General features: G+C 40.6%; 1 protein-coding gene across 23 annotated transcripts in view; it reads right to left on the reverse strand.

The window, feature by feature from the left end:
* Window positions 1-320: 320 nt before the first annotated feature.
* Camta1 (calmodulin binding transcription activator 1) overlaps window positions 321-24,161 on the reverse strand; it is a 767,538-nt gene continuing 743,697 nt past the window's right edge. For 15 of the 23 annotated variants that reach the window (XM_058572711.1, XM_058572707.1, XM_058572718.1 and 12 more), the window contains 7 exons: window positions 20,931-21,118; window positions 20,282-20,528; window positions 19,439-19,510; window positions 18,038-18,058; window positions 16,300-16,493; window positions 15,489-15,563; window positions 321-3,534 (listed from right to left, as the gene is read on the reverse strand). In XM_058572711.1, coding sequence (XP_058428694.1) covers window positions 3,471-3,534; window positions 15,489-15,563; window positions 16,300-16,493; window positions 18,038-18,058; window positions 19,439-19,510; window positions 20,282-20,528; window positions 20,931-21,118 — 861 coding nt within the window. In that variant the 3' untranslated portion in view covers window positions 321-3,470. Of the gene's footprint in view, window positions 3,535-12,550; window positions 12,582-15,488; window positions 15,564-16,299; window positions 16,494-18,037; window positions 18,059-19,438; window positions 19,511-20,281; window positions 20,529-20,930; window positions 21,119-24,161 lie in introns of all 23 variants that reach the window. The other 8 variants (XM_058572717.1, XM_046424826.2, XM_058572706.1 and 5 more) reach the window with 4 other exon arrangements.

Raw genomic sequence — 24,161 nt, forward strand, 5'->3', positions numbered from 1 at the left:
AAGAATACTAAGTGGGTGGGGGGGCTGGCAGTAGTGAGCTGGAAAAGCCTTACAAAATTCAGAGGATCCAGCTGGGATGGTTTGATTGGCATCTTTCTCTCACAACCACCTGCAGTCTTAGACAAATGACTGATGTGTTGAGAGGGGCCCTGGGAGGCAGGGAAAGCAAGGGCTCCAGGAAATGTTTTCTTTGCATCTGAAACTGCAACATTCAATATAAAGACACTGTATCTGAATGGGAAGGAAATACTTGAAAACGTGTTGTGCTAAACACGTTGGATTTCGGTATCAGATCCAGTTAAAGCAAGACACGCAGATAGTATGGGGAAATTTTCTTCACTTTTAATTTACAGCAGAAAGAATATAAAGCATTCAGAAAACATTTTCCATATTTTAAGGGCAATTCAAAACATTTTGCATGGTTTCCAGCAGCTGAGTTCTTCAACAGATCCATTGATTCAATGATGCTTTACATGCACAATTACAAAAATAAAACTTACAAAAAAGAAGACATCTAGACTAGTTTTACATGCAAATCTCAGGGACCCCCCATTGGGCGCCAACTACTGTGTGGAACTGCCATAAGCGACCGTGCAGCCAGAGAGGGGTTCGTGTTATTGTCTTTATTTCGTTCACACAGTACAGCTGATTTCGAATGGGTAACAAGAATAGCAATTAAATCTTCAGGAGACAGAATAAGATTAGCTATTAATTTTATAATGAAACCCTACTCCTGGCACTTGGGAATTCAGATTATCCAAGAAAGCTGCGCTTACCTATCATCTTATATTCAAAATTAAGATTTACAACCAAGAAAAAGCAGTCAGAAATGCTTTGTTTCAGTGGAAGTGCATTTTTTACCTCACCTAGGATTCACAGTTGGAATAGTAGGTTTTTGCACCTACTTCCTATTCCCTCCATGAGAACCGCCTAAATCTATGTAAGTCTCTATCTTCTGGAATTTTCTAACTTATTCAGCTAATAATGTAGATGTGAAACAGTTAAAAAAATAAATGTGAGGGTCAAGGCAAATCCACTGAGGTCATTACTCTGGTCAAAAGATCCGTTGTTTGTACCATAATAAATGGAATAAATGTATCCAAATGCAGTATTAATATAGGATATTCTGAAAGAGCTGGCTTTCACATTCTGTTCCCAGTTTCGAATGCAATTGCGTGTGTTCCTAAATTACTCCGCGTCCTCCTACAAGTCAAATTGTGTCAAACAATGGGTGTTCGGGGGACTGCAACATAACCCACACATTTAGAAACAAAATTGAGTCAGGTCAGTTTACAAATGTACAGGTAGCTCCTAGCTGTGGGGCTGTCACTGTTGTCAAAGCTGATCACAAGCAGAAAGACATATACTGTACAGTAATTCGAGGTTGGCAGTGAAAGGAAGTAATTAAAAAACAAGTACAATTATAGAAAAGGCACCAAGAGCACTGACCCCAGTTTTTACCACAATCTCTTTGTATCTATCTTCCTTCCAAAGACACCAGTTTAAAAGCTTATTTGTGAATATTTTTAGGCTTCACAACAAGCCTTGAGTTTTAACTCGAAGTTGGCAGCCAGAACCAAGTAAAAACACCTCAGCTTTACACCAACTGATCCTCAGACTCCACCTGGGGGTTTTCAACTGGCATCAGCAAATGCAGACTTCATTCTCTCAATCCGACTTGAGTAGTTTAATGTTTAAAAGCATCAGATTTCTTTGGCTCCTCATTGTGTGGAGAGAGTAACATATCGTGGCATCCCTACGAGGCTGGTCTGCATCTTTTTCACTTTTAGGTATTTTTTGTGCAATTTGTATTAATTTTCTGATTTCCAGCAGGAGATATGAAAACGTGACATTTTTCTACTTTTCATACTACTCCTTTTGTCAGGTTTGATCATTCTACGTGTTCTTTGTTGGAGTGAGTGGATGGTGTTAAGCTATATACGGATTCATCTTATGATTATCTGTTTTGCAAAAGTAACTTAATTTTCTTCAGCAATATTAGCATTCACATTACTTGGCACCATTGGCAAAAAAATTTTAAATAAAATAAAATAAACTCCTGGTAGCCAAAATTAAATGTAAACATATCCTTTTTTTTTTTTTAAAGTAATGTTACTCTGCCTTTTTTCCTAAGTCTAAATACAGTAGCTCTTTTTTTTTTTTTGCAGTTTAGTCATGCTTTAGCAAAATGTTCTTCTAAAGAACATTTAAAATAAAGTACTCTTATAGTGAAATAAAGTTTTTTTTGTTTCATTTTACAGACCATAGCCACTAATGCTTTGCTTTTGTTCATTTCTTTTTTCTTATTTCATGCACATATCTCTGTTTTAATATATACAATATATACAAACAATACATCCACATTTTTTTCTTGCTCGTTCAGACAAAACTATACAAATAATTTTATCTTGCCACGTTATTGACCTTTGTGAATAAAATATTTAGCAATTAATATAATCCCTTTCAAATATTTTCTCACTTTTCATTTCTACCTTCTATATATACACAGAAACCACTTAGTTTGGATGAGATAGAGCCAAAAACATGGGATTTACTGGCCAGAACGCAGCACCACACTGGTCGTTTAGGTGGTAAATGTCCAGGCTAGGTTTATGATTCCTTGGAATGACTAGTTTCCAAGGTCACTAAAAAAGGCTACATGCTTTACCAATTCTTAAATAATTCTCATTGCACATGAAAGTAAGGCAAAAAAATTAAAGTGCTGAACGTGAGAAAAGGGACAAGATGAGTGCTATCCTCGCAGGTTCTTGGGAGGTGGTGGGGACAAGAACATAAATTTAAATTCTGTAAGCTGTTTCTCTTTATTTCCCATGCATTACCCGTTTACCACACACCCGCCCCTCTGCAAATTTCCACAAGACATTAAAACCTGCAGATTTTAAAAGTTGCATTAAGTGTGCTGTAGAGATTAAAACAAACAAACAAACAACAAAACAAAAATAAAACAGTGAAGGAAATGAGAACACATGGATCCAATAAAGATTTGTATGATCTAAGCCCTCCACTGAGAATCAATCCCAAAGATTCAGCTTCTTGGAAATAACCGACAGGGGCAGGTTCAGCATTCTTTTTTGTTGCTAGTGTATCCCCACCTTTTCTTATCTATATTTTTGGTATAAATATTTGTACAGTTCCACACGATGTTTGAATACAGCCCTATATGAGAAGGAAAACGGCTTCCTCCTAAGAGGAAGCCTCTTTCAGTTCCTCCTGGTGTCTTGTTTTCCTATGATCCAACAGAAGATTGAGTTCCAAGATGTCTTGCTGATCAAATTAAAAGTTGTCCATGAAAGTGCAAATGCAATGACCAAAACATTCCTGTTAAAATCCTGCAGCTGATCTCCCCAGAACTGCAGAGGGATTGTGTGTGCGTGTGTGTGCGTGTGCGCGTGTGTTGTTGTTGCATGTCTCTGCTAAAAACAGAAATGAAAACAGTCTGAAAAGCAACGTCACATTGCTAAGGGATGCTGCTGTATGTCTTCAAGTTCCTTGGCCTTTTTCAATTCTTTCACTCTGGAAGAGAAACAAACAGAACACCAGGCGATGACTATACAGTGAAAGTGCCACTGGACAGGGGCCAGGGTGTTACTCTTCCCTCTGAGATGAAAAGCCAAAACAAAACCCCTTTTGAGGACAGATAGCAAAGGAAACTCCTGTGACACTGCTGGGAAGATCATCCCAGGAGGATGCCTGTACCCTACTTAAGGTGGTTTTTAAAAAATTTTTAAGAACTTTGTCCTGTACCAGGTCCTCTAAGAGCAGTGTGAAATCAGTCTGTTGCTATGAAATATAAAAATATGTTCATCTTGGAAAATTTCATTCAAGTAACTTCCTCCTCTGCCTGCTGGACCACCGTGAATGCCCAATTTTGCACGGCGTAGAGTAGGGGAACCGAACACATTTTTTTAAGCTTTGGATAGACCTGGGGATTGAACTATTACTTTGCTCACAGGCTCAATTGCTAGCGACCACACAATCTGCACGACTTCTCTTTCCTTCACGAACTGTGGAATCTGATTTTCCTATTCTCCTCCCTTTGCACCCTGTAATTGTGAGGGATGTTTGGGTTCCCTCTCAGAGCTCCCAGATGGACGGCAGTTGGGGCAATATGGAAAAGGTACTTTGTTCTACTTAGATTTATTGTAGCAAACAAATTTAAATGGAACTAGTAGAGGCTGAGTTATGGAAAGTTCCTAGCAGCTGAGTATTAATTATCACTTCCAATCTATATTTTTAATGTAAAAATTTGCTTCCCTCACCCCCCTTAATGTGGTGGCTGATGTGGGAGGGTGTCAGGGAAGCACTTGTAAACTAAGAAAATCTCTCTGTGCTGACCAATGATAATGAGCTTGCCTTAACAGCAGAATGATCAGATGCAAGCCAGTGCATGCTGTGCACGTCTCAGTGAGGAACTACAGACCATGTTGTGAGGTTTGTTTCTCAAAAGTGGGTGTGAGAGGACAGCTTTAGCCAAACAGGAGCAGATGTCTCCACCCTACCTCAGCAGCAGGTCAGGGAAACACATGATTTGTTACAGGCCTACAGCGAGGTTGATAATTTCAAATACTGTTTCTTCATTCCCTCATGGTAAGGTCTCTCCTATTATCTTGTTATACCAGTAAATTAAAATTTTAACATTCATGCTTGTTTACTTTATTTTTTATGTGGTGCTGAGGATTGAACCCAGTGCCTCACACGAGCGAGGCAGGCGCTCTACCACTGAGCCCCAGCCCCAGCCCCTTGTGCTTGTTTACTTTCTAAACAGACTCTTGATAGCACTCGGGCAGGAAGAAAAAGCATTCTGGAAAAAAGTGGTAGGCTTTCTGCAGAATTAACACACACTGGGAGTCAAAGGCTCTCCTCAGTCAGGAGCAACAGAGGAAACTGAATTCACAACCTGCAAGATTCATCATTTCTGAGGATTCTGCAAAAGTTGATAAAATCTCTTCAGAGAGAAGATGCTCTCTTTCAGAAGAAAAGATAATTCATTTTACCATCAATAATAAAAATTATTGTTTGAAAACTTGCTTATTTGTCCTAGTGGTGACATATTCTAAGCCCAGCTTAGTCTAGGTGTGATTTTTATAGATGACAATGACCGACGCTCTATCTCCCAAATGGTTGACTCTTTCTTTATATCTACATTTAGAACACAACTGCTATGTTCCTAACTAGATCTTGATATTAGTTTTAAATTTTATAATTAAGGATACCATTTTTATTAAATTTTAGGGTAATGTGAGTCATATTCCAGTATAGAATTGTGCTTCATTACAGGTCCCTAATTTTGGACATGCATACTTGATAAATAAATGGCTTTTTAAAAATTGAAACATGCTACAGTCTGTGTTCAATTTTTAAACATGCAATATCTATACTAACATCTCTTTGCTGGAGAAATGCAAGGCATGCACGGATGCCAACTTTACTTCCGGACATGCAACATCTGTACTGTGCAGACCTGTTTCCTGAATTCCTGCAGAATGTGCATGCTACTTCAGATATTACATCTTATTTCTGCACTAGCACAGAACTCATTCACAAATATGCAACAGTGACTCCATCACTGATAAGATTTCTAGAATTTAAAGAATTTCAAATTGAAAATCTGATAGCATAAACACAGATATCCATTCACAGTTTTTCTAACATGAACAGGAATGCTTTACAAACATTAAATTCATCATCGAGATGAAATAGAAAAGGAGAGTGAATTATAAACCAGAAATGCTTTATGTAGTCTCATACCAAAGAATCTGTAATCAGCTGGTCAGGGAAGGTATCACTTAAAACATTTTTCTTCTAGTTAAAATGGTCACATTTGTTTTTTCATTTTCCCAGTTTCTTTCAGAACTAATTAAAAAGTCAACCAAGTTTTCATAAGGTTTTTAAGTTATCAGGTAGATACTCTGCTAAAATTAGTGATGTCCTCACAGACTAAGTTCAGGATAGGTGCACATCCACACATAGGAATGTCTGCAGAGAAGACACGAGGGCGTTCCAATTTTCAGATTTGTTTTCTGGGCTTCCGTAACTCCCCTAGAGCTCTAGAGGAGAATCTAGTTCCTGGTTTCATCATGAAGTTACCACAGTAAAGTAGCATTATAAAACACATCAAAATGACTTCACTAGTAAAGGAAGAATGAGGAGTAAAAGAAGAGCTTATGATCCAGTAGCTACACAGGACTGAATATTGTCATCTAATGCAGCACTCACAATTCTGCCATTCTATCCAATTTGTAAATTAGAACTTCGGATTGATAAGTATTAAATAACCTGTCCCAAATCATACAGAAAATAAGTGGCAGAGCAGGGATGTGAGCCCACTGTGGTCTGACTTCAGAGCCTACAGTTCTGCCATTCCACTCTCCTGCTTCTAGTAATTTCTCAGGCTAACTAGAATTTTTATAAATTCTTGCTTTATTGGTTTTTCCAAAAGACTTACAGAAAACATGCATTTGGAAAGTTTCTAAAATATGAAATGAAGCTGACAACAATATTTTCTTAATTCTGAGATGTTGCTCTTTATGAGACCCTATGTTGATTTAATTACAATGCTGTGGGGGCACAAAGACCCCCACATAAGATGTACTTGATTTATAACACAATTAAATTTAGAGTCCTAAAACATGTATAAACAATGTACCTAGAATCAAAGCAGCTTTTTAGCTTTGATCTCTCATCTGTGATTCAGACTGTGTTGATGTTTTTTTTTTTTAATTTTTAATATTTATTTCTTAGTTTTCGGCAGACACAACATCTTTGTTGGTATGTGGTGCTGAGGATGGAACCCGGGCCGCACCATGTGCTACCGCTTGAGCCACATCCCCAGCCCAAAGGATTTAGGCTTTTTTTCTTTCTTTCTTTCTTTTTTTTTTTTGTGGTGCTGGGGATTGAACCCAGGGCCTTATGCATACAAGGCAAGCACTCCACCAACTGAGCTGTATCCCTAGCCCCCTGTGTTGATGTTAACTTACCTCTGAAAGTTCACATGAAATTGAGAGACACTCACCCTCTGTCCTACTGAACTCATACGTGGGGTTTTAGGTTCCTTAAGGGCAGATTATTAAGATAAAATGGGGTGCCTAATTTTTGTTTTAAATCAAATGTCAACTGGGTAGATGTGACTGAAAGTTACATGGCCTCCAAAGAAACAGAAAATGATGATATCCCTGAAGGGACCTGGAATAACACCTGTTAGAAATCTAAGAAATAGATACTTCATTCAGAGTGTTCCAATCAGTTAAAATGGTTTTGCCTTATCATTAGTCAGAGACATGATTAATCACTAAAAGGCATATGTTAACAAAAAATAAATCTTTACCAGCAAGGATACATAATAAAAGTTTAACTATTATCATCTCTGGGTTATTCTCCTTTCTTATTTGTAGTTGTAAAATTAGCTACAATGAATATGTGCTTCTTTTCTAATAATAATAATTATTATTCCTACCTTAAAGAATGTTTGAAAAGATTTATATTTTGCTATCCATCTGTTACTATTATGTCTTATTAAAGTTGTGTACATAGGACCTAAGCTGAAAAATCAGTGGAGGAAAAAATTCATTTTCATAGACCAAAATCAAAATTAATCAACTAAATTTGTTTCACGGATATTACCTGTGTTATAAACATATTTTTTTTCAGTATACAAACTTGGTATATATTTGAAATTGGAATGATATTGAAAATCCAGTGGCTGTGTTGTTTGCATTGATATAACTTAGAACACAGGTACTCAAAACTTTTATTGAGTTATATTACACAAACTTGCTAAGGGTTACTGAGCTTTTGGTATTACAATCATGAGGCTATGAAAGAGCTGAACCTAAAATGTCCAGGTTATCTTTAAAAAAATCCCATCACATAGAAGACAGGCAAAGTGGTCTTCATTGAGGTCATAAAGACAATTAATGCTGGGAGAAGCTGTGGCTTCTACAGGTGCAAGGCTACTGCTTCCCTAAGAGCTGTGTGGACTGCATTCCTGAACCTCACATCAGTCACTTAAAAAATACTCCTGTTATTAGTTTAGAGTTAAGTAATCAGGACAGTAAGGCTTTGACCTGTGACCATTCAACTATTAAAATTAAAGACAATCCCAGGATTACCCCAAGCATTCTAGGCTGAAAATAATCACCACCTTGGGATACTCTGGCAGTCTCAACAAAAAAGAAAAAAAAAAAAAAGGTGCATTGTAATGTACTGAAGTGATGTGGTAAGCAACAGCACTGAAAGCCAGCAGAAGCCCACGGGTTTATTTCCATCAGACGTCCAATGGTAATTCATGGTAAATGGAATAGGCCTGCTTCAGAACCTTGTAGCAAACAATGCTCCATGGGAAAAGCATAAGGCAAAGCCGCTTCATTACATCTACTCAGTAATGCTCAGCCAGAAATGCTTCATGAGTCAGTGGATTTCGGCAGGTATATTCTTGCAATGCTGGACGTCAAGTATACAGGGCAGCCCGATGTGGCTTTCTGATTAGTTACCTGTTGCTCTGAGAGCTGCAATAGCTTGTGGGGAATTTAGGAAAAGAGAGATCTTGCCATTTTCCAGAAATTTCATTTGGATTGCAAAACAAAAAAGACAGAGAGGCCCAATAAGAATGACACAGAGCATGTTGTCTGCAATTTAACACACACCACTGTGTTCCAAAAATATTCATTTCCTAAAAGAGGCAAGTAAGACAAAATTATTTTGGAGATTTAAAATATACCCTTGATGATCATCCCACACTCACTTCTCAAGGAACATATGGTGTGCCACTTGGAAACTAGACCTCAGGCCGGACTTAACTTGGGACCACATTTGTTGTTCTTAGCCCACTGACTACTTTTCTCGAACACTGTCAGAGAACTGTCCCTTCAGATGACACAGCAAAAGGTGTGAAGGATACGTAACTCTCAAGAACTTGGTCGTGACCACTGGAGACATTTCACAGGGCTGCTCTCAAGCACAGGGTGAAGCTACTGTACTGAAATCACTACTTACCAAAATGACTGTCAGCTTCTGGAAAAGTTAAAGTGTTTGCAAACCTGGCTCTCAAATATAGACGAAATCTGTTGTTCAAAAAAGGTGCTCAAAATGCGCTATTTCTCCTTCCTCCAATTAAGGCTCTTTTATGCCAGAAGACAGCTTTACCCACCTTTACTGAACATGAGTGACTGGCTAGCAATTTAAGAAACAGGTTATTTAAACAGCATTATTTCCACTGCTGATAATTATCTGCAGTGACTATAAAGCTTATAAAGCCCCTTGTGGAAACACTGTCTCATACAGGGCAAGAAATTTTTCTAAGAAATAGAAAGGGAAAACCATCTTCTACCCAGAAAAGCAGGCTCTTTCTTTAGGCAATGAAGTCTTAACACCCTGAGAAGTCTGCTACGTAAGAAGGTGTTTGCCATTTTCTCTGCCTGTGACGTATCTCGGTTTTTCTGCTGTGGCAGTGAGTAACATCCTGCCAGGTATACTAAGTCCAGTTGGAAAGTAATATTGTCAGCATTTACATTTTAAGTTTCTTAAACCTTAAAAATTCTTCAGTGGTTTGCTGAAGTTGGTTTATCATCTGAATTAACTAAAAGAATTGAAACAGTTGGTTTAGAGTCTCTCGTGAGTAATGAAATTCACTCAAGTATACAATTATGTGTCTGGGACAAAAACAAAACACCCCTGATTATTTCAGGGATTTGGTAACTTTATTTTCAGTTACTGGATAAATTAGCGGCTAAGCCTGAAGGAAAAGCTGAGTAAAAACCTCAGCTGGACTCAGGGAAGAACATGGGGAGCTTCTCTTGGCCTTCCACAGGCAAAAAGGAAGCTTTCAGGACACAGGGTGCGCAGCTGCTGTGCTGCTATGCGGAGCCTGCTGTGCCTTCACTCTAAGGAAGGGCAGTGCCTACCTTTTCAGAGATCCTTCGGCTCATCATCCCAAGAGTGTGGATCAATAATAGCGTTTTACAAACACTGCACCACAAAATATAATTCTTAATGTTTTCTTTTTTCTTAATATTTCTGAATATTATTTTTCAACTTATCAACCTTAAATGTCTTAAGTATGGTGTACTTTATAAATTAAAAAAATAAGTATGTCATCTTTTTTGACATAAATTCCAGGAACATAAATCCTCCGAGAATGCTCAGCTCCCAAGATTTTTAACATGGGGACCACTAGAGGGAGTGCCATCGAAACATTCCTGAGGGAGAAGTGGAGGGCATCTGACTGGTGGTTACACAATGTTAAACATACAAGCTGCTCCATGGATACTGTGATTACCGTTAGATAAACGTTCCTACACCAGCAGGAACCCAACACCTCCCTGTTCCTCTCTTCAGATGCCCTGAAGACTGTGCGAGGCAGTAGGGATGTTACAAGATTCCAACTTTCCACGTGCAGTTCACAACAGAATGCAGCAGACACTAAAGAAATTAAAGAAGGGGCTCTGTCTGGCACTGAAAGACATCTTCAGAAAATGTTCTCTCAAAAAGGATCATGAACATAGCAAAACTAACAGAGTGCAAAACAACCACTTCTAATGGAAGGTTGGCCCCTTGCAGCAGGCTCTGTGAAACACAATGAATACGCAATACACCACCACCTTCAGGTAAACTGCATATCCTAGGACATGCGTATGTTCGTGGAATCGGTGGCAGTGGTTATTGTTTTTTAATGAAAATAAAAATTGTCTATGTTTGCAGAAGGTGAGAGGGAATAGAGAGACAGAGATTTTTCTCTATTTTAAGCAGAGGAATCTCTGATCCGGCTCTACCACACGGAAAATGCACCCAATAGTAAACAATTGTCTAATAGTAAAGAGGATCAACTAGTCAACAAATGCTGCTGCTTTTTAATTTCAAAACAAATTTTTCCTTCAGCAACTGTTCATGGTTTCAAAGCAGGTAAGACTTTAAGTCTTATACAGATAAGCTCATTATTCAGGAAGAACTTAAAAAACTCAATTCTATTTCCAAGTTGGCAAACTGCAGACTGTGGGCCAACACCAGCCCAGTGCCCATTTATGTAAATAAGGTTTTATAAGAACACAGTTATGATCATTCTTTTAAACATTGTCTGTCCGTGGTTGTCTTCAGGCTACAACGTAAGAATTGTATAGTTGAAACTGACTGTATACATGACCCAAGAAGTTGAAGATATTTATTCACTGGCCTTTTAAGAAAAGTTTACCAACTCCTGGTATAAAATATAATGAATCAATATTAGTAGCAATATAACTAGTTAGATGCAAAATAATGTCTTGCAGAAACACTGAAATTTTAAGATTTTTTTTTTCTCCAGTATTAGGAATTGAACCCAGGTGTTCTCTACCCCTGAACTGCTTCTCCAGCCCTTTTAATTTTCCACTCTGAGACTGATAAATTACTGAGGCTGGCCTTGAACGTGTGATCCTCATGCCTCAGGCTGGGATTATGGGTGTGTGCCACCACACAAGTTTTAAGATTTTCTGAATTATGATCTCAGAAATCTTAAAAATGACCAAAGTATTAGTGCAAAGCTAGGAAGAGGACACAATGAATCTGGGTGATAAAGACAGCCACCTCATCTTAAGACTACATAAGAAAAAAAGTGATCAAATTCACCTAAATTCAAGTCCAGTACTGGTGAATTCCTTTCCTAGCTTTTAGAAAACAATTTTCTGACACTAAACCTTTTATTATAACCAAGATGTGTTATGGCTGCATCTGGCAGAGAATACTGCCACACTTATAAATGAGAAACGTACTCTAAAATCCCAGGCCAATAGTGTCTACTGAATACCTATTCATGATAACTTATCAAAAATATGAATTCCTTTGGAAAAATCAGTCCCAACTGCAAAATGGAACACAACGACTTAGGACCCTTTCCTACATGTTTTTTATTCAGCTTTACCCTTACATGCTGGGGTCTGGTTTGCTCACTATTTAAACGAATGTCTGAGGCTAGCTCTAAAAGGGCAGTTTTACACACTGACTTACCTCATGGCATAGCAAGGGGAAAGAAATTACAGAATGGAACTATAGGAGTAGGGTCACAGGGAAGCATTGATTCTGAACAAGAAACAGACTGGCTTGGGAAAAAAAAAAAAGCCTAGTACTGCCGAGTGAGCCTTCTTGCTTTATATATGTCGACAAAGCATTAGTTGAGAAGATTTAGTATAGCGAATTATTTTAACACAAAACCCCTCTTGCTTACTGTTTTCTTAAAAGACAGCTTTGCTTAGACTTCCACTTGTAGCCAGCCACGTGTGTCTGCAGAGGCTCCTTCCACCCAGCCTAGCATGCCCTGCGGTGGCCTCAGAAGGTCCCTCCCTCCTATTTACTCATGCATCTGTACAGTTACTGCCTGTGACTGTTCTGCTGTATAAAATAGCAGTGTTAGTAATTAGGGTTAGTTTATTTTATTTCATTTCATTCAATAATGGATGTGAAACTTACTGGCATACCTAGGCTGCAGCCCCATGCAAGCAAGCAAAAAGCACAATATTGAAAATGGAAGATAAAGATAAACTGGCTAGCAGGCAGCTAAACTCACCCTTTTGTACAGCCTATGGTCCACCAGGGGGCTTTAGACAGTAAAACAACACCAAAGAGCTATTAGCATTAAGAGGGTCACAACAGAAATCTTAAAAATAGCTTTAATTCAACCAAAGTGAGTATAAAGTGGTTTCTTTTGGGGGAAGAAAGAAAAGGAGCAGGATGGTAGGATGTGTGAAATGAGCAGGTAGAAAATTCAATTTATCCTTTAAGTCTTAAAACACACTGGGGTCACATTACTTAGAAATGGGACCCTTGTTGATTCCAAAGACCACTATCTACCTACCTTTTCAAGGGGCACCATATGAGGTTTTTTATTTAATATAGACTTTAGTGATTCCAAGAGACAATAAACATGACAGTATCTCTTAAAAGTAGTATTAAATAAATGTGACTGGAAACAGGATTGTATATTCCTAGGAAAAATGTGAGTTTAATAAACCTCTGAGATAGATATTCAGGACTTCTTCAAGCTTCTTCATTGAATGAGTTAACTGAATTTATAGGAAAGGGAATTAAATACTGATCTTGTACAGTCAGTATTAAAATACTGCACTTATACTGACTATATAAGGATGTTAGCATTTGCCTGTATTTTTCTAACATCTGAACTATGAAAACAGTCAAGAAAACAGCCAATCAGGGTGACTACTTCATCCCATCACACACACTCAAGGCCCATAATCTGATGCACTCTTCATAATGAAACTTGTTGGCTTTCTTATGACTGTTAAAAATCTTCAGGAAATTCTCCTCCATCAGTTCACAAAAAGAGAACTCTAAGAGCCACGAGTGGAAAGGCTTCTTTGTTCAGCCTGTCTTGGGAGGAAATCTTTTATGAATGTATGTACTGCTTGGACATCTTACTCTCTCAACTCACCCACTATAAACACAGGTCAGAAGAAAATAACTTACATAATTTTGTTCATATTACATTCCCTATACTCATATTCAAGGTTTGAGAATAAAATAAGAAGAGGGGAAAAGCTGTGTACAATTCAACCTGCAAATATTCTGGTTTGTCTGGAGTGGCCTCAAGAGCAATGTTAAGGTGATTTCTTAAAAACAAAATCTCCTGGAAACCCTGAACTGCAGCCTCCTGAAAGAAGGTGCCTGTGTGATTCTGCCCACTGGGGTCACAGTTTACCGCTCTCTGTACTGGGCAGAGTCTCCTGGTTTTTCATTTTGCAGGCAGAAGGCTGTGAAAACACTTTTGAGTGTAAGGAAAAGGGCCTGGAATCCTTGATATATTCACCAAATGCAGATAATCAGCTTTCCATCTGGGATAGCCCTCTGATGCCAAGTAAAAGGCATGAATGGATAACAAAGAGACCACTTCATTAGGGCCTGAAAACTGATTTTTTTTTACCTTTTTAAAAAAAAAATTGTTTAATTTTCATGTGGTGCTGAGGGTTGAACCCAGGGCCTCACACATGCTAGGTGAATACTTTCCCGCTGAGCCAAAACTCCAGCCCCTGCCAACTGATTTTTATAAAAATTTATTTAGTTGTAGATTGACCCAATATCTTTATTTATTTATTTTTATGTGGTGCTGAGGATCGAACCCAGTGCCTCACAAGTGTGAGGCAGGCACTCTACCACTGAGCCACAATCCCAATCCCTGCAAACTGATTTTGTTATGTTATCGCCATCTCCATAGTTTGATGTGTGTTTCCTAACACAAGTTCCTATCTCAGAGTGTTCATGTTGGTATCTCATTTGTTAGCTCTCCAGGCTAAAAAGACCCTACCTGCAGCATGGCAGAGAGCAAATGAGCTGCCGAGGCCCATGGGGTGAGGACCCAAGCTGCTTCTACCACACTGGAGCTACAAAACCCCATGTGCCCCAATAAAGCTCTTCTGAAAGTTTTTATTATTGTTAACCTAGTTGCTGTGCAATTTCTTTCTACGGCCACATATATGCATTCTTTTGTTGATTTAGGTGAAAGTACAAGTAACCAGTTAGACCCTATTAAGTCTCTAAGGCAAACTTTTGCAAATTAGCAACCAGATGGTCTCAAGAGTAAGAAAAAACTACAGTGGAACCTCTTAAAAATCAAATTGAACATGAATACTTGGGCTTCAGGCACCACGGAGCCTGCTTTAAATCTGCAACCACCAGCTACACAGCTCCTGATGTACAAAGAAACCACCCAACCACAAGGAAGGCTACTGGACGTCTGCATGTCTGGTAGCCCCCAGATCCCAGCCTGGAATACTATTCTCAGCAGGGCAAACACAGCACTGCTCATCAGCCCCCAGAAGCCTAATTGAGAACCTAGTCTTCACAAAGAAGGCTCAACTCTGGGGAACAGCCGCTTCTCCAGCTGAGCTCCCTGAGGAGGTACAGTCCCAGGGACAGCACAGGCTTTCAGTGCACTTCCTGCTAACTAAAAATGCAGCTGGGACCTCAGATGTCTGCCTTTTCCTGCACAGCTTCACCCCAGTGGTTTCCTCCTGCTCTTCATCACAAACCATCTGCCACTGACAACCTAGAGCCCATTAGCTTTCCTCCCTCCAGCAGAGGGCACCAGCTCTTTGGTAGAAATTCTACACCAGAAAACCTGGAAGGTTTTCTTTTTCCTTCATAAGAAACTTGTTTCATTTTCTGTTTTGATACATGTTGTAAGGATGCAGAGTTGAGACCATGATGCAAAGTGACATAAGAATAATAGAGAAACTGAAAGCTAGTCTGAATAAATTATACTCATACCCAAATCAAACAGAAAACCCTGGTACGAACCTGCCGTTTAACATACATGGCTTTCCGAGTTCGATGGGTGCCAAGTTGACAAGCTCTATTACTTTATCATAATTTGGGATGTTTACCCTGGTGTTTGCTGGGGTTTGGCTTTGTGCAGAAGTTAGTGAATGGTTAAGAAGGTCAGGGCTGTTTAATTATTCTTGATGAGTAAAACGCGGGATAACTTAATGTACCTGTGGCGACAACGACGTAGAAACCTCATTATTTTTCGAGCAGCTTGGTCCTGCTTTTTGGTTAGCAAACTGCTCCTGAAAAAGTCAGAATATTAAATTGTCACAAGAAGAGTTCCATAAAGCTTAATATGCACAAAATTAAAACTGGTGAGTGGTGACCAGGGACTTTTCACTAAATAGTTCATGTAGTGAATCCAGCAGCATACACATAGGCTGCTCACACAGTGCAGTCTAGGCGTGGCCAGAAGAGGAAGGAAGAGGGCAAAAGCCCCCCTTTGTCCTCTTAAGCTTTCAGAGCACAGAAGACTGAAAACAAGATATCCCTACAAGTTCCTTTACAGCCATTTCATTGGAAAGGGCATTCTGTCATTAGAGACTCTGTTCAGAGGCTGACTTGCTGAACTTGGAGTTATTCCCTATTGTCTTTACATGATTTGCTCTGCCGGAGGTGCTATTTTAACAGCTCAATCCTATCTACATTTCCAATGTCTTCTGTGCAGTGACTCTTCAGTTTAGACTACTATACAGAGTGATGACTGTTGATGTCTCTTGGAGCCCAAACTTTGGTCCTGCAAATTTTGATAAAAGTTGAAATTGGCTGCTAAGGGTTGGGGTGGAGAGAAGGGTCTCAATGGACAGAAGGAGACATAGCACAAGTACTGCTTGCAAGGTCTCCACACCCAGGTTCTGAAAAGAAGGAAACCTTGGACACCTTGCTCCACGCTGAGCCTGGTGTTAGCATGGGGCAGTTCTTTGGAACCATTTGGGGGTTCCCCTTCCTGCACAGCTTCGTGCAGCCTTTCCAGCCCACCTGAGCTTCTGCTGAACGATGACTGCGGTCCGGCGAGCTTGCCGTCTCTTGCCACACTTCTTATAACTCCGGTAATACTTCTGGATCAGCACAGCAGCGCGCCGGCTCTGCTGAAACTTTTTTTGTTCGTAGTAACTTCGGAATTTGCTCTGGATAAGGATGGCCGCCTGAGTCATCTTTTTATAAAGTGCATACTGCAGGGGAAACAAGAATGAGCAGGACAGTAACAACGGAGCTCTGGGGAAGGGAAGACAGAGGCCCCTTCCTCCCTCTCTTATCCTATTCTCAGCATGGTGTTTAATCATGAAAAAGGCAGGTGAAGACTCTTTTCACGTGCCTTTCCAAATGTAAAGTACTACTTTGAGAGTTGCTTGCAAATAATTTATTGTTCTGCAATGTGCTTTTTCCCTAAAATATTACAATATTTTACACTTCTTGAAAAAGATTAATAGCAATAAGCAGAGTATTTATAAGCCTAAGAGCATACTGAAAATAAAATTTTGCGTGTTTAAGATTAGTATTAATTATCTGATTTGGAAACTTTTTTTTTTTTTTGGTGCTAGGGATTGAACCCAGGGGGTGCTTAACCACTGAGCCAGATCCCCAGCCCTTTTTGATGCTTAGGGCCTTGCTAAGTTGCTGAAGCTGGCTTTGAATTGGTGATCCTCCTGCCTCAGCCTCCTGAGCCACTGGCACTACAGGTGTGTGCCACAGTGCCAGCTCTGGAAACCTTTTTCACCCCTTTTCATGCTTCCCACTATACGCACGTCCACCTAGCAGTCAGCATCTGACTGATTTCTAACTACTGTCTGTATGATGAATTTCTGATGGAGTTACAAGGTCCCAAATACAAGGCTTATCATGAAACGCTGACACCTTTAAGCCATTTTACCCTGTAAAAGATTAACACTCATCAGATCAACGGTGGTGAAGTAATGACACCTGGATGGTCATCAGAGTTGGGAACTGCTTGAGTCAAGGCCAGCACCCCTCCACCCAGCCTGCTGCAGGGCCACATCAGTGGTGGATGAAGGCACAGGGTGTGTGTGTTCACTGCTAACACTGTCTAGGCACTAAAGTACAGGGCTCAACCATGGTTTAAAAATACTTTGTCCAAATTTGTAATGGAATAGAAAATGAGTCAGGGGACAAAAGGGCACACAAAGCCTTTTGCTTACAAGAAGGCAACTTACCATTTTAATGAAAACTATTCCTTAGAAAATCCCTGCACATGTCTAACTACGCCCCTGGATATATGAGGTGGGATGAGGGAAGGAATTCTTGAGAAATAGGACCCTTCTGCAAAAATCATCAGTCTCATCTGATCTTTATATTTACTTCCACTGGTCCAAAAGTCTAAGACAAGAATGCTGCACCTTCTGAGCCTGCGGTCAGCTCACCTTGGCCTGTACACACGGCACCCTCAGACCCTACTAGGCCTGTGAAGCCCACTGTGGGAAGAGGACATTTACTCAGTGGCCACTGGGCTCATGGTAGTTGGCTCAGATGGACTGACACTTGCCAAGAAAATGTCCAGTCATGATTAATGCCAAAACCCATCCTAACTGAATAACCACAAGGTCCCAGAGGATAGGCGTGCTATGGCTAGGTGGCCTGCAAGGGGGTTATGTTTGTGCAGGACTGTGCCATCCTAATGGCCCCTCTGGTGGCTGATGATGGGTGTGAAGCTTGTGACTCTTGTGGAATGGTTTGTGAGAGGACTTGGGTGTATCATTACCTTCAAGGCTATCCATGTCAGCTTGGGGGAGAAACAGAAAATACAAGATTAATGTTAGATTGCTGAATATAATGAAATTAAAATCAGAACCAATAAAACTCCCAACCAAAAAGAAAAAAAGAAAAAAAAAAGGCACCCTGGCTACGTTAATGCCTTCCACCTTCCAAAATCTGTCAAATAGGGCCTGCCTTCCACTGTCCTCACTGTTGACAACATTTCTTTGGGAAGGAATTTGTTTTTTAAAAAAACAACTCATAATCTGGAGTGAACGCCTGCTATTAACACAGACTAGAAGCCTCCATCAGTGTGCCGCGGGTGCTCACAGCAGATGCCAGGCGTGGCTCCTGCCACAGACCTTCAGGGATGCACAGCTACAGGGACGTGGTGTCAGCGTTTGCACAATAAACCTTCATTTTCTGGGATCGTGAACTCAGCTGGCTCTGAGCTGGAGATGGTCCTTCCCCGCCCTGTTGCTAGGGTTTAGTCCTAAAGAAACAGGAGCTAATGGCAACCTGTCTCAGAAATCAAAGCCCCTTGTGAGAACAAGAGAGCGTGACCCCAAATCACTGAGATCATCACACACCTTTGCATTTATCAGTCCTCAAATTAAAATGCAAAACCTACCTGAAGCACAGCCTAATAAAAGGTTCTAGAATCTAAGCAGTTTGAGGATTAGAAAGTCTAATACTTACTGAATTTATCTGAGCCTCAGATTCTAAGATGGAAACGAAACTTTGAGTAACTGCAAGGGTGAATGAGATGGTGGGCCTGAGGCCCCGGCACACACAGGTGCTCCAGGAACAACAGGCACCTTTCTTATCTGGCAGTAGTCACAACCCCACAGGCTGTTTGGAAATGGTAACCCTGCATAGAAAGGTCCTGCTCTGTCCTTCCTGCACTTGCCAACTAAAGGTGAAATTGGCCTGAGATGCTCCGAGCTTCTTAGGATTCTCAAAGATTTTTACAATTCTTCATTTTAAAATGGATAAGCAGCAGCTGAATGGAAAAGGGCAGAAGACTATACGACCTATATAATTCAATGTCCAAGGAATGGCCAGCACTGACCTCCTCCAAGAGCCATGTCAAACTCTCCAGAGTTCCTCAATTATTACAGTCTATGAAATTACTGGAACATCGGTCCTCACTTCAAACACAAGTAATTCCTTGTATTTATCTCAGGGAGCTGATAACGACTGAAGGCCCAGATTCTGCACACAAGTTATTTTGTGGCACAAGCTGAACTGCAGATGGCTTTGTTTCGTTTCCTGGTCCTCTGGTTTTTAATCAAGGCAATGCAAATCACTTCTATGTGGTGCTCACTATCCAAACTGCACACCAGGTCCTCAGAGGCAGGGGCTGCAGGGAGGGCCTCCTCCTTCTGTGACACAGACTGAGGTTTACCTGTTTGTACTTTCTGTAACAACGCTGAATGACAGCAGCGGCCACTTCCTGCTGTTCCCGCAAGGGTCGACCCTTAAAGTAATATGAGGGGGAAATCATTAATGGCCTAATGGTAAGAACTGTAGACTTTCTAAAAACTATGCAATCATGTAATGCAACTCTTTCAGACTGGAGACTCCCAGTTTACCAAAACAATACACTGATCATTGATTATAAATATAAATAAACAAAAGTAAATTTATAGAGTAAACCATGATATCTGGACATTAGGAGGCCTAAAAGTTATTCAGTTTAAAGTACACAACACATTAGATATTGTACTATTTTCTTACCAGATCTCAACAATCTTCCTAAGATAAGCCTGGCCACTTTTAGTTCAATGATTAATGGCTTTTAACACCTTTGTGGGGGTGGGAGCATCCAAGATCCTTTAAGAATCTGCAGAAGGCTGTGGATCCTCTCACCACCAAAACCACATATACAGAAGCCTCACCATGTAATTTTAGGAATTCATGGGCTGCCTCAAGTCAGCCCCCAGGCCTCTGGATGAAAAATCCCTGCTTTAGGTCATAAATTCTTTGTAATGAAGGTATCAACTCGCTTTGTATTAAACAAAATATCAACAATAAGTGGAGTTGGTGACAGCTGTCCACTACTGGTTCTATTTCACTAAAGCTCCTGAAAATCATTAATAATCTAATGTGATGTAATTAATAACTTTCTATAAAAATGCTATAAGCCCAGAGATAAAGGAACTGGGAGGTATCTCAGAATAAGTAGCTGAGTCTCATCCCTGCTCCCTGATCTTAAGAACAAGACAACATCAAGAACCTTCTATTTTACCTTGTATTTCCGGAAAGCTGTCTGGACGAGCCTGGCAGCTTCATAGAGTTCTCTCTGTTCATGATCAGACAGGGTGAGCTGAGCAAATTCATTCTCTACCTTCTCACTGGTGGACGCACTCAGGAATTCTGACCAGTCTGCCGCTGAGGGAAGGGTAGGTTTCTCAAAAGCCATTTCACTGACGGGAGAGCCTTCAGGGCTCAAGCTGGTATTAGAAGAAGGGGTCAGAGGCTCATTATATGCACTTCTGAAACAAGAGGAGGAAAAGAGAGGCAGCTGAAGAGTGACTGGCATAATTGGTCAGCTGTGAATCAATGAGACAAGACGACTTCCACTGGAGCCACTGTGGGCCACTCGAGATAGGCCCCCTTCCTCTCAGGTGAGTTGCCGGACACATTCAGCACCTGAAAATGACTTTAGTACTATGGTGAATACTAGCCCCACCAAGTATACTCTGGTCTGGGGAGGAATAAATGGAAGCAGTGAGGACAGAGTCGGACCTCGAGAGTGGCAGTGGAACACATCCTGACCCCTTCTCCCGCCTGGTACAGTCTCATGCTACACCACAGCATTCAACCTATCACTTAGCCTTCCCTGCCTCCAGCAAAATCCAGTTCATGCTGGGCAGTGACCCCAGAACATTCCTGACCTGATCTGGGCAGCACTTGGCAGACGATCAGCATCAGCCAGGTAACTGGCCAGCCAGCTCATCGTACTGCTAATGGTGGTAGGATCTGTTCTTTCCAATGCTGAGGATTCCATAGGCACAAAGTTCTCCTGCTTGATCCGGTCAGGAGTGGCCTCAATGATGTGTTCTGCCAAGGTCATCATGTTCACCTGTAATTAGAAGTGCACAGAACACTCAGGTTAGAAAGGAACCTTGAAAAGTATCCAGGTCTCCCTCCACCCCCTATTTGGAAAGCAGACTAAAAAGGGCAGGAGGACAGATATCCACCTTAATGCAGTTATATAGCATTTTAGGCTTATTCCACAATTTTATTCCAATACACTGAGGTCTTGAGACCTGTTATCTCCAAATCACAGTTTGGCCAAAAACCTTTGGGTACATCTTGGAGAATGTCTGGCTCAGGGCTATTCTCCACTCTCAACTGGGTCAGCAATCAATGGTACCATGGCTGGGCAGGTGAGCACACCCATCTTAACGTGGTCACACTAGTGGTTGCCTAAGCAGCATTCAACTCCCCCCTGCCTTGCCTAGGGAGGCCTGATTGTGTAGAGCACAGCAAGGTGCCAAACCCTAGATGACCAGCTGCCAACATAGTCTCATCTCTCACCTTCCTGTGGTGAGACCATGCAGATGTCTGCCCTGTCCTCCCTTCCTCCTGCCTTGAATACAGACAACCAACCTGCATGGCTACACCCATTAAAGCATCAGGCATGAAAAGGAAAGTCATATGTGGGGAACACATTGAGTTACCACGCCTTCCAGTCTTGATATACCACGGGGATCTGAACGACCATTATAGTCTTATATGGTAGTGCCATGACTTGTGACTTGGTCTTTCCCCCCACTCAGATAGCAAGGCCAGTCTTCTGAGTAGGCATACCCCTGAGGTTGAGCTACACTCACCTATTCTTTTATAATCCTACTCCTTTACCCTGATTGGGATAGAATGTTCCAAGGAAACTCCCTTTGTGTGTCCCCTTCTCTTGCTCTGCCTTTGGGCATGGCCTTCCTAGCTGTCAGTCAACCTGCTGAGAGTAGACAAGCTATACTCAACCTCCAGAAACCTGACCCCTTGCTTCATCTGAATGGCTTCTCCCCAATAAAAGGGTTCAGCAAGGCTCGCTCTCTCCTTCTGTGGACCCCTAAGGTCAGAGGAGCCATCACAGGATCCAAAGGAAAAGGTATCTCTGTCTCTTGTGTGATTATTTCGTGTGTGCAGCCCAGTTCACCTGGAGGGACCCTGAGTGTTTTAGTTGTGAGAAACACTACAGTCATAGGAACAGGTATGTGGGAAAATGAAAGACAAAAAACCTGTGGGTCCCTCAAGACCAACAACACTGAGCAACTGGGCTTCCAGATCTTTTTTTTTTTTTTCAATGTTGGGAATCTAACCCAGGGCCTCATGCATGCCAGGCTGGACCTTTGGTCATGCGAAAAAAGGCTTTTTTAAAATTAAACCAATGTAGTTAGGTTGCTAGTACTTGTACCCAAAACATATTAATTTTAATAGACATACTAAAGAATCCTCAAAGCTCATCTAGATGAAGTTTTTTTTTTTAATCAGGATCAGAACTATAGCCTCCTTTTTAAAAATTTCCTGACATCTCTCTCAAAAGTGGTGATTGGAATACAGCAGTTCAGGGTATTAAATCACCTGAAAATGTTCTGGAAGGAGCTCTACACAGGGACAAAATGCTTGTCTTGCAACACCAGTGCACCTCAAGGACATGGCGCTTAGTGGCAAGAACCAGGCACAGAGGACTACATATTGAACGATTCTATCCAGGAGAAACTTCTAGAAGAAGCCAAATTCTGGAGATGCAGCCAGATCAGTGGTTGCTCAGGGTCAAGTAGAGCAGACACTAACTGCAGAGGGGAGCTGAGGAAGTGCTGCAGGAAGGGAGTACAGGGACGGCTGCACAGCCCTCCTTTCCAGAGCTGTTAGAGATGCTGACTTTAAATGATTTTCCAAATTTTCTCAAAGAACAAGAATTACTTTGTGTAATAGACATAAAAAGGAAAAAAAAATTCCCATTTTTCTTCTTCTAGATTGGCCCTCTTGGTTTGTGACTCAAATAACAGGAAGTCCTGCCTCTACTCCTTGTCTGTGAAAGTGCTCAGACTCTTATTTCTGTTTTCTTGTTTTGTTTTGGATGAGAATGGGCCTTCCAAGGTTGCCCAGGCTGACCTTGAACTCATGGCCTCAAGCCACTGATCTCTTGCCTCCAAGTAGCTGGGAGACAGGCATGAGTCACTGTGACAGTTTTATTTATTTATTTTTTAAATTTATTCATTTATTTTTTTATGCAGTGCCAAGGATCTAACACAGCGCCTCACACATGCTAGGCAAGTGCTCTGCCACTGAGCTACAAGCCCAGCCCACATACTCAAATTTTTATCAATAGTAAAAGGCAATTTCTGAAGCCTGAAGGTTATTAGTACATTCACCCCACATCCCTCTCCACATGGTGCTTATGTACCGCGGTATAGCACCTTAATATGACAGTGAGCAAAGACTCTGAGACACCAACTAGCTGATTTTTTTACTGTGATGGCTCCAAAAGGCAATGAAATTTAAACAACTTTAAAACAAATAACACTCTTAGCAACTAGAGCTAAATAACGGCACTGTAAATTTCTTGCATTGCGGTCAGAGAAGTTAGTCTTTAAACGCGCAGCTTTGAGGTATTTTTTAAATACCTTTATTTATTGATTTATTTGTATGTGGTGCTGAGGATTGAACCCAGTACCTCCCATATGCTAGGTGAGCACTCTACCACTGAGCCACAGCCCCAGCCCAGCTTTGAGTTTTTATTCAAATTCTCTTTGTGTCCCAGAATATGAGAAATTTTAATAAAATTTCTTCAATATTTGAAAAAAAATTAAATATTTACTATGTGTATCAATTACACATCTATAAAATTCTATCATATGTATAAAATAACCGAGCTTCCTAATTGTGCTATTCAAAGGTTTCATATCCTTTTCACACCCACATGATCTGACAAGCTATGAGGGGGTGCATCAGGGTCACACACCATGACCACAGTTCCACTTTTTTTGTATTTACTAGTTATTTTTTAAAAAATGTTTTTAAATATATTTTTTAGTTGTTGATAAACTTTTATTTATTTATATGTGGTGCTGAGAATCAGACCCAGTGCCTCACACATGCCAGGCAAGTGTGCTGCT

Source organism: Marmota monax, unplaced genomic scaffold (genome assembly GCF_021218885.2).
Source record: "Marmota monax isolate L192 unplaced genomic scaffold, Marmota_monax_Labrador192_F-V1.1 WCK01_AAM20220418_F8-fsc00080, whole genome shotgun sequence".
NCBI classification, from domain to species: domain Eukaryota; kingdom Metazoa; phylum Chordata; class Mammalia; order Rodentia; family Sciuridae; genus Marmota; species Marmota monax.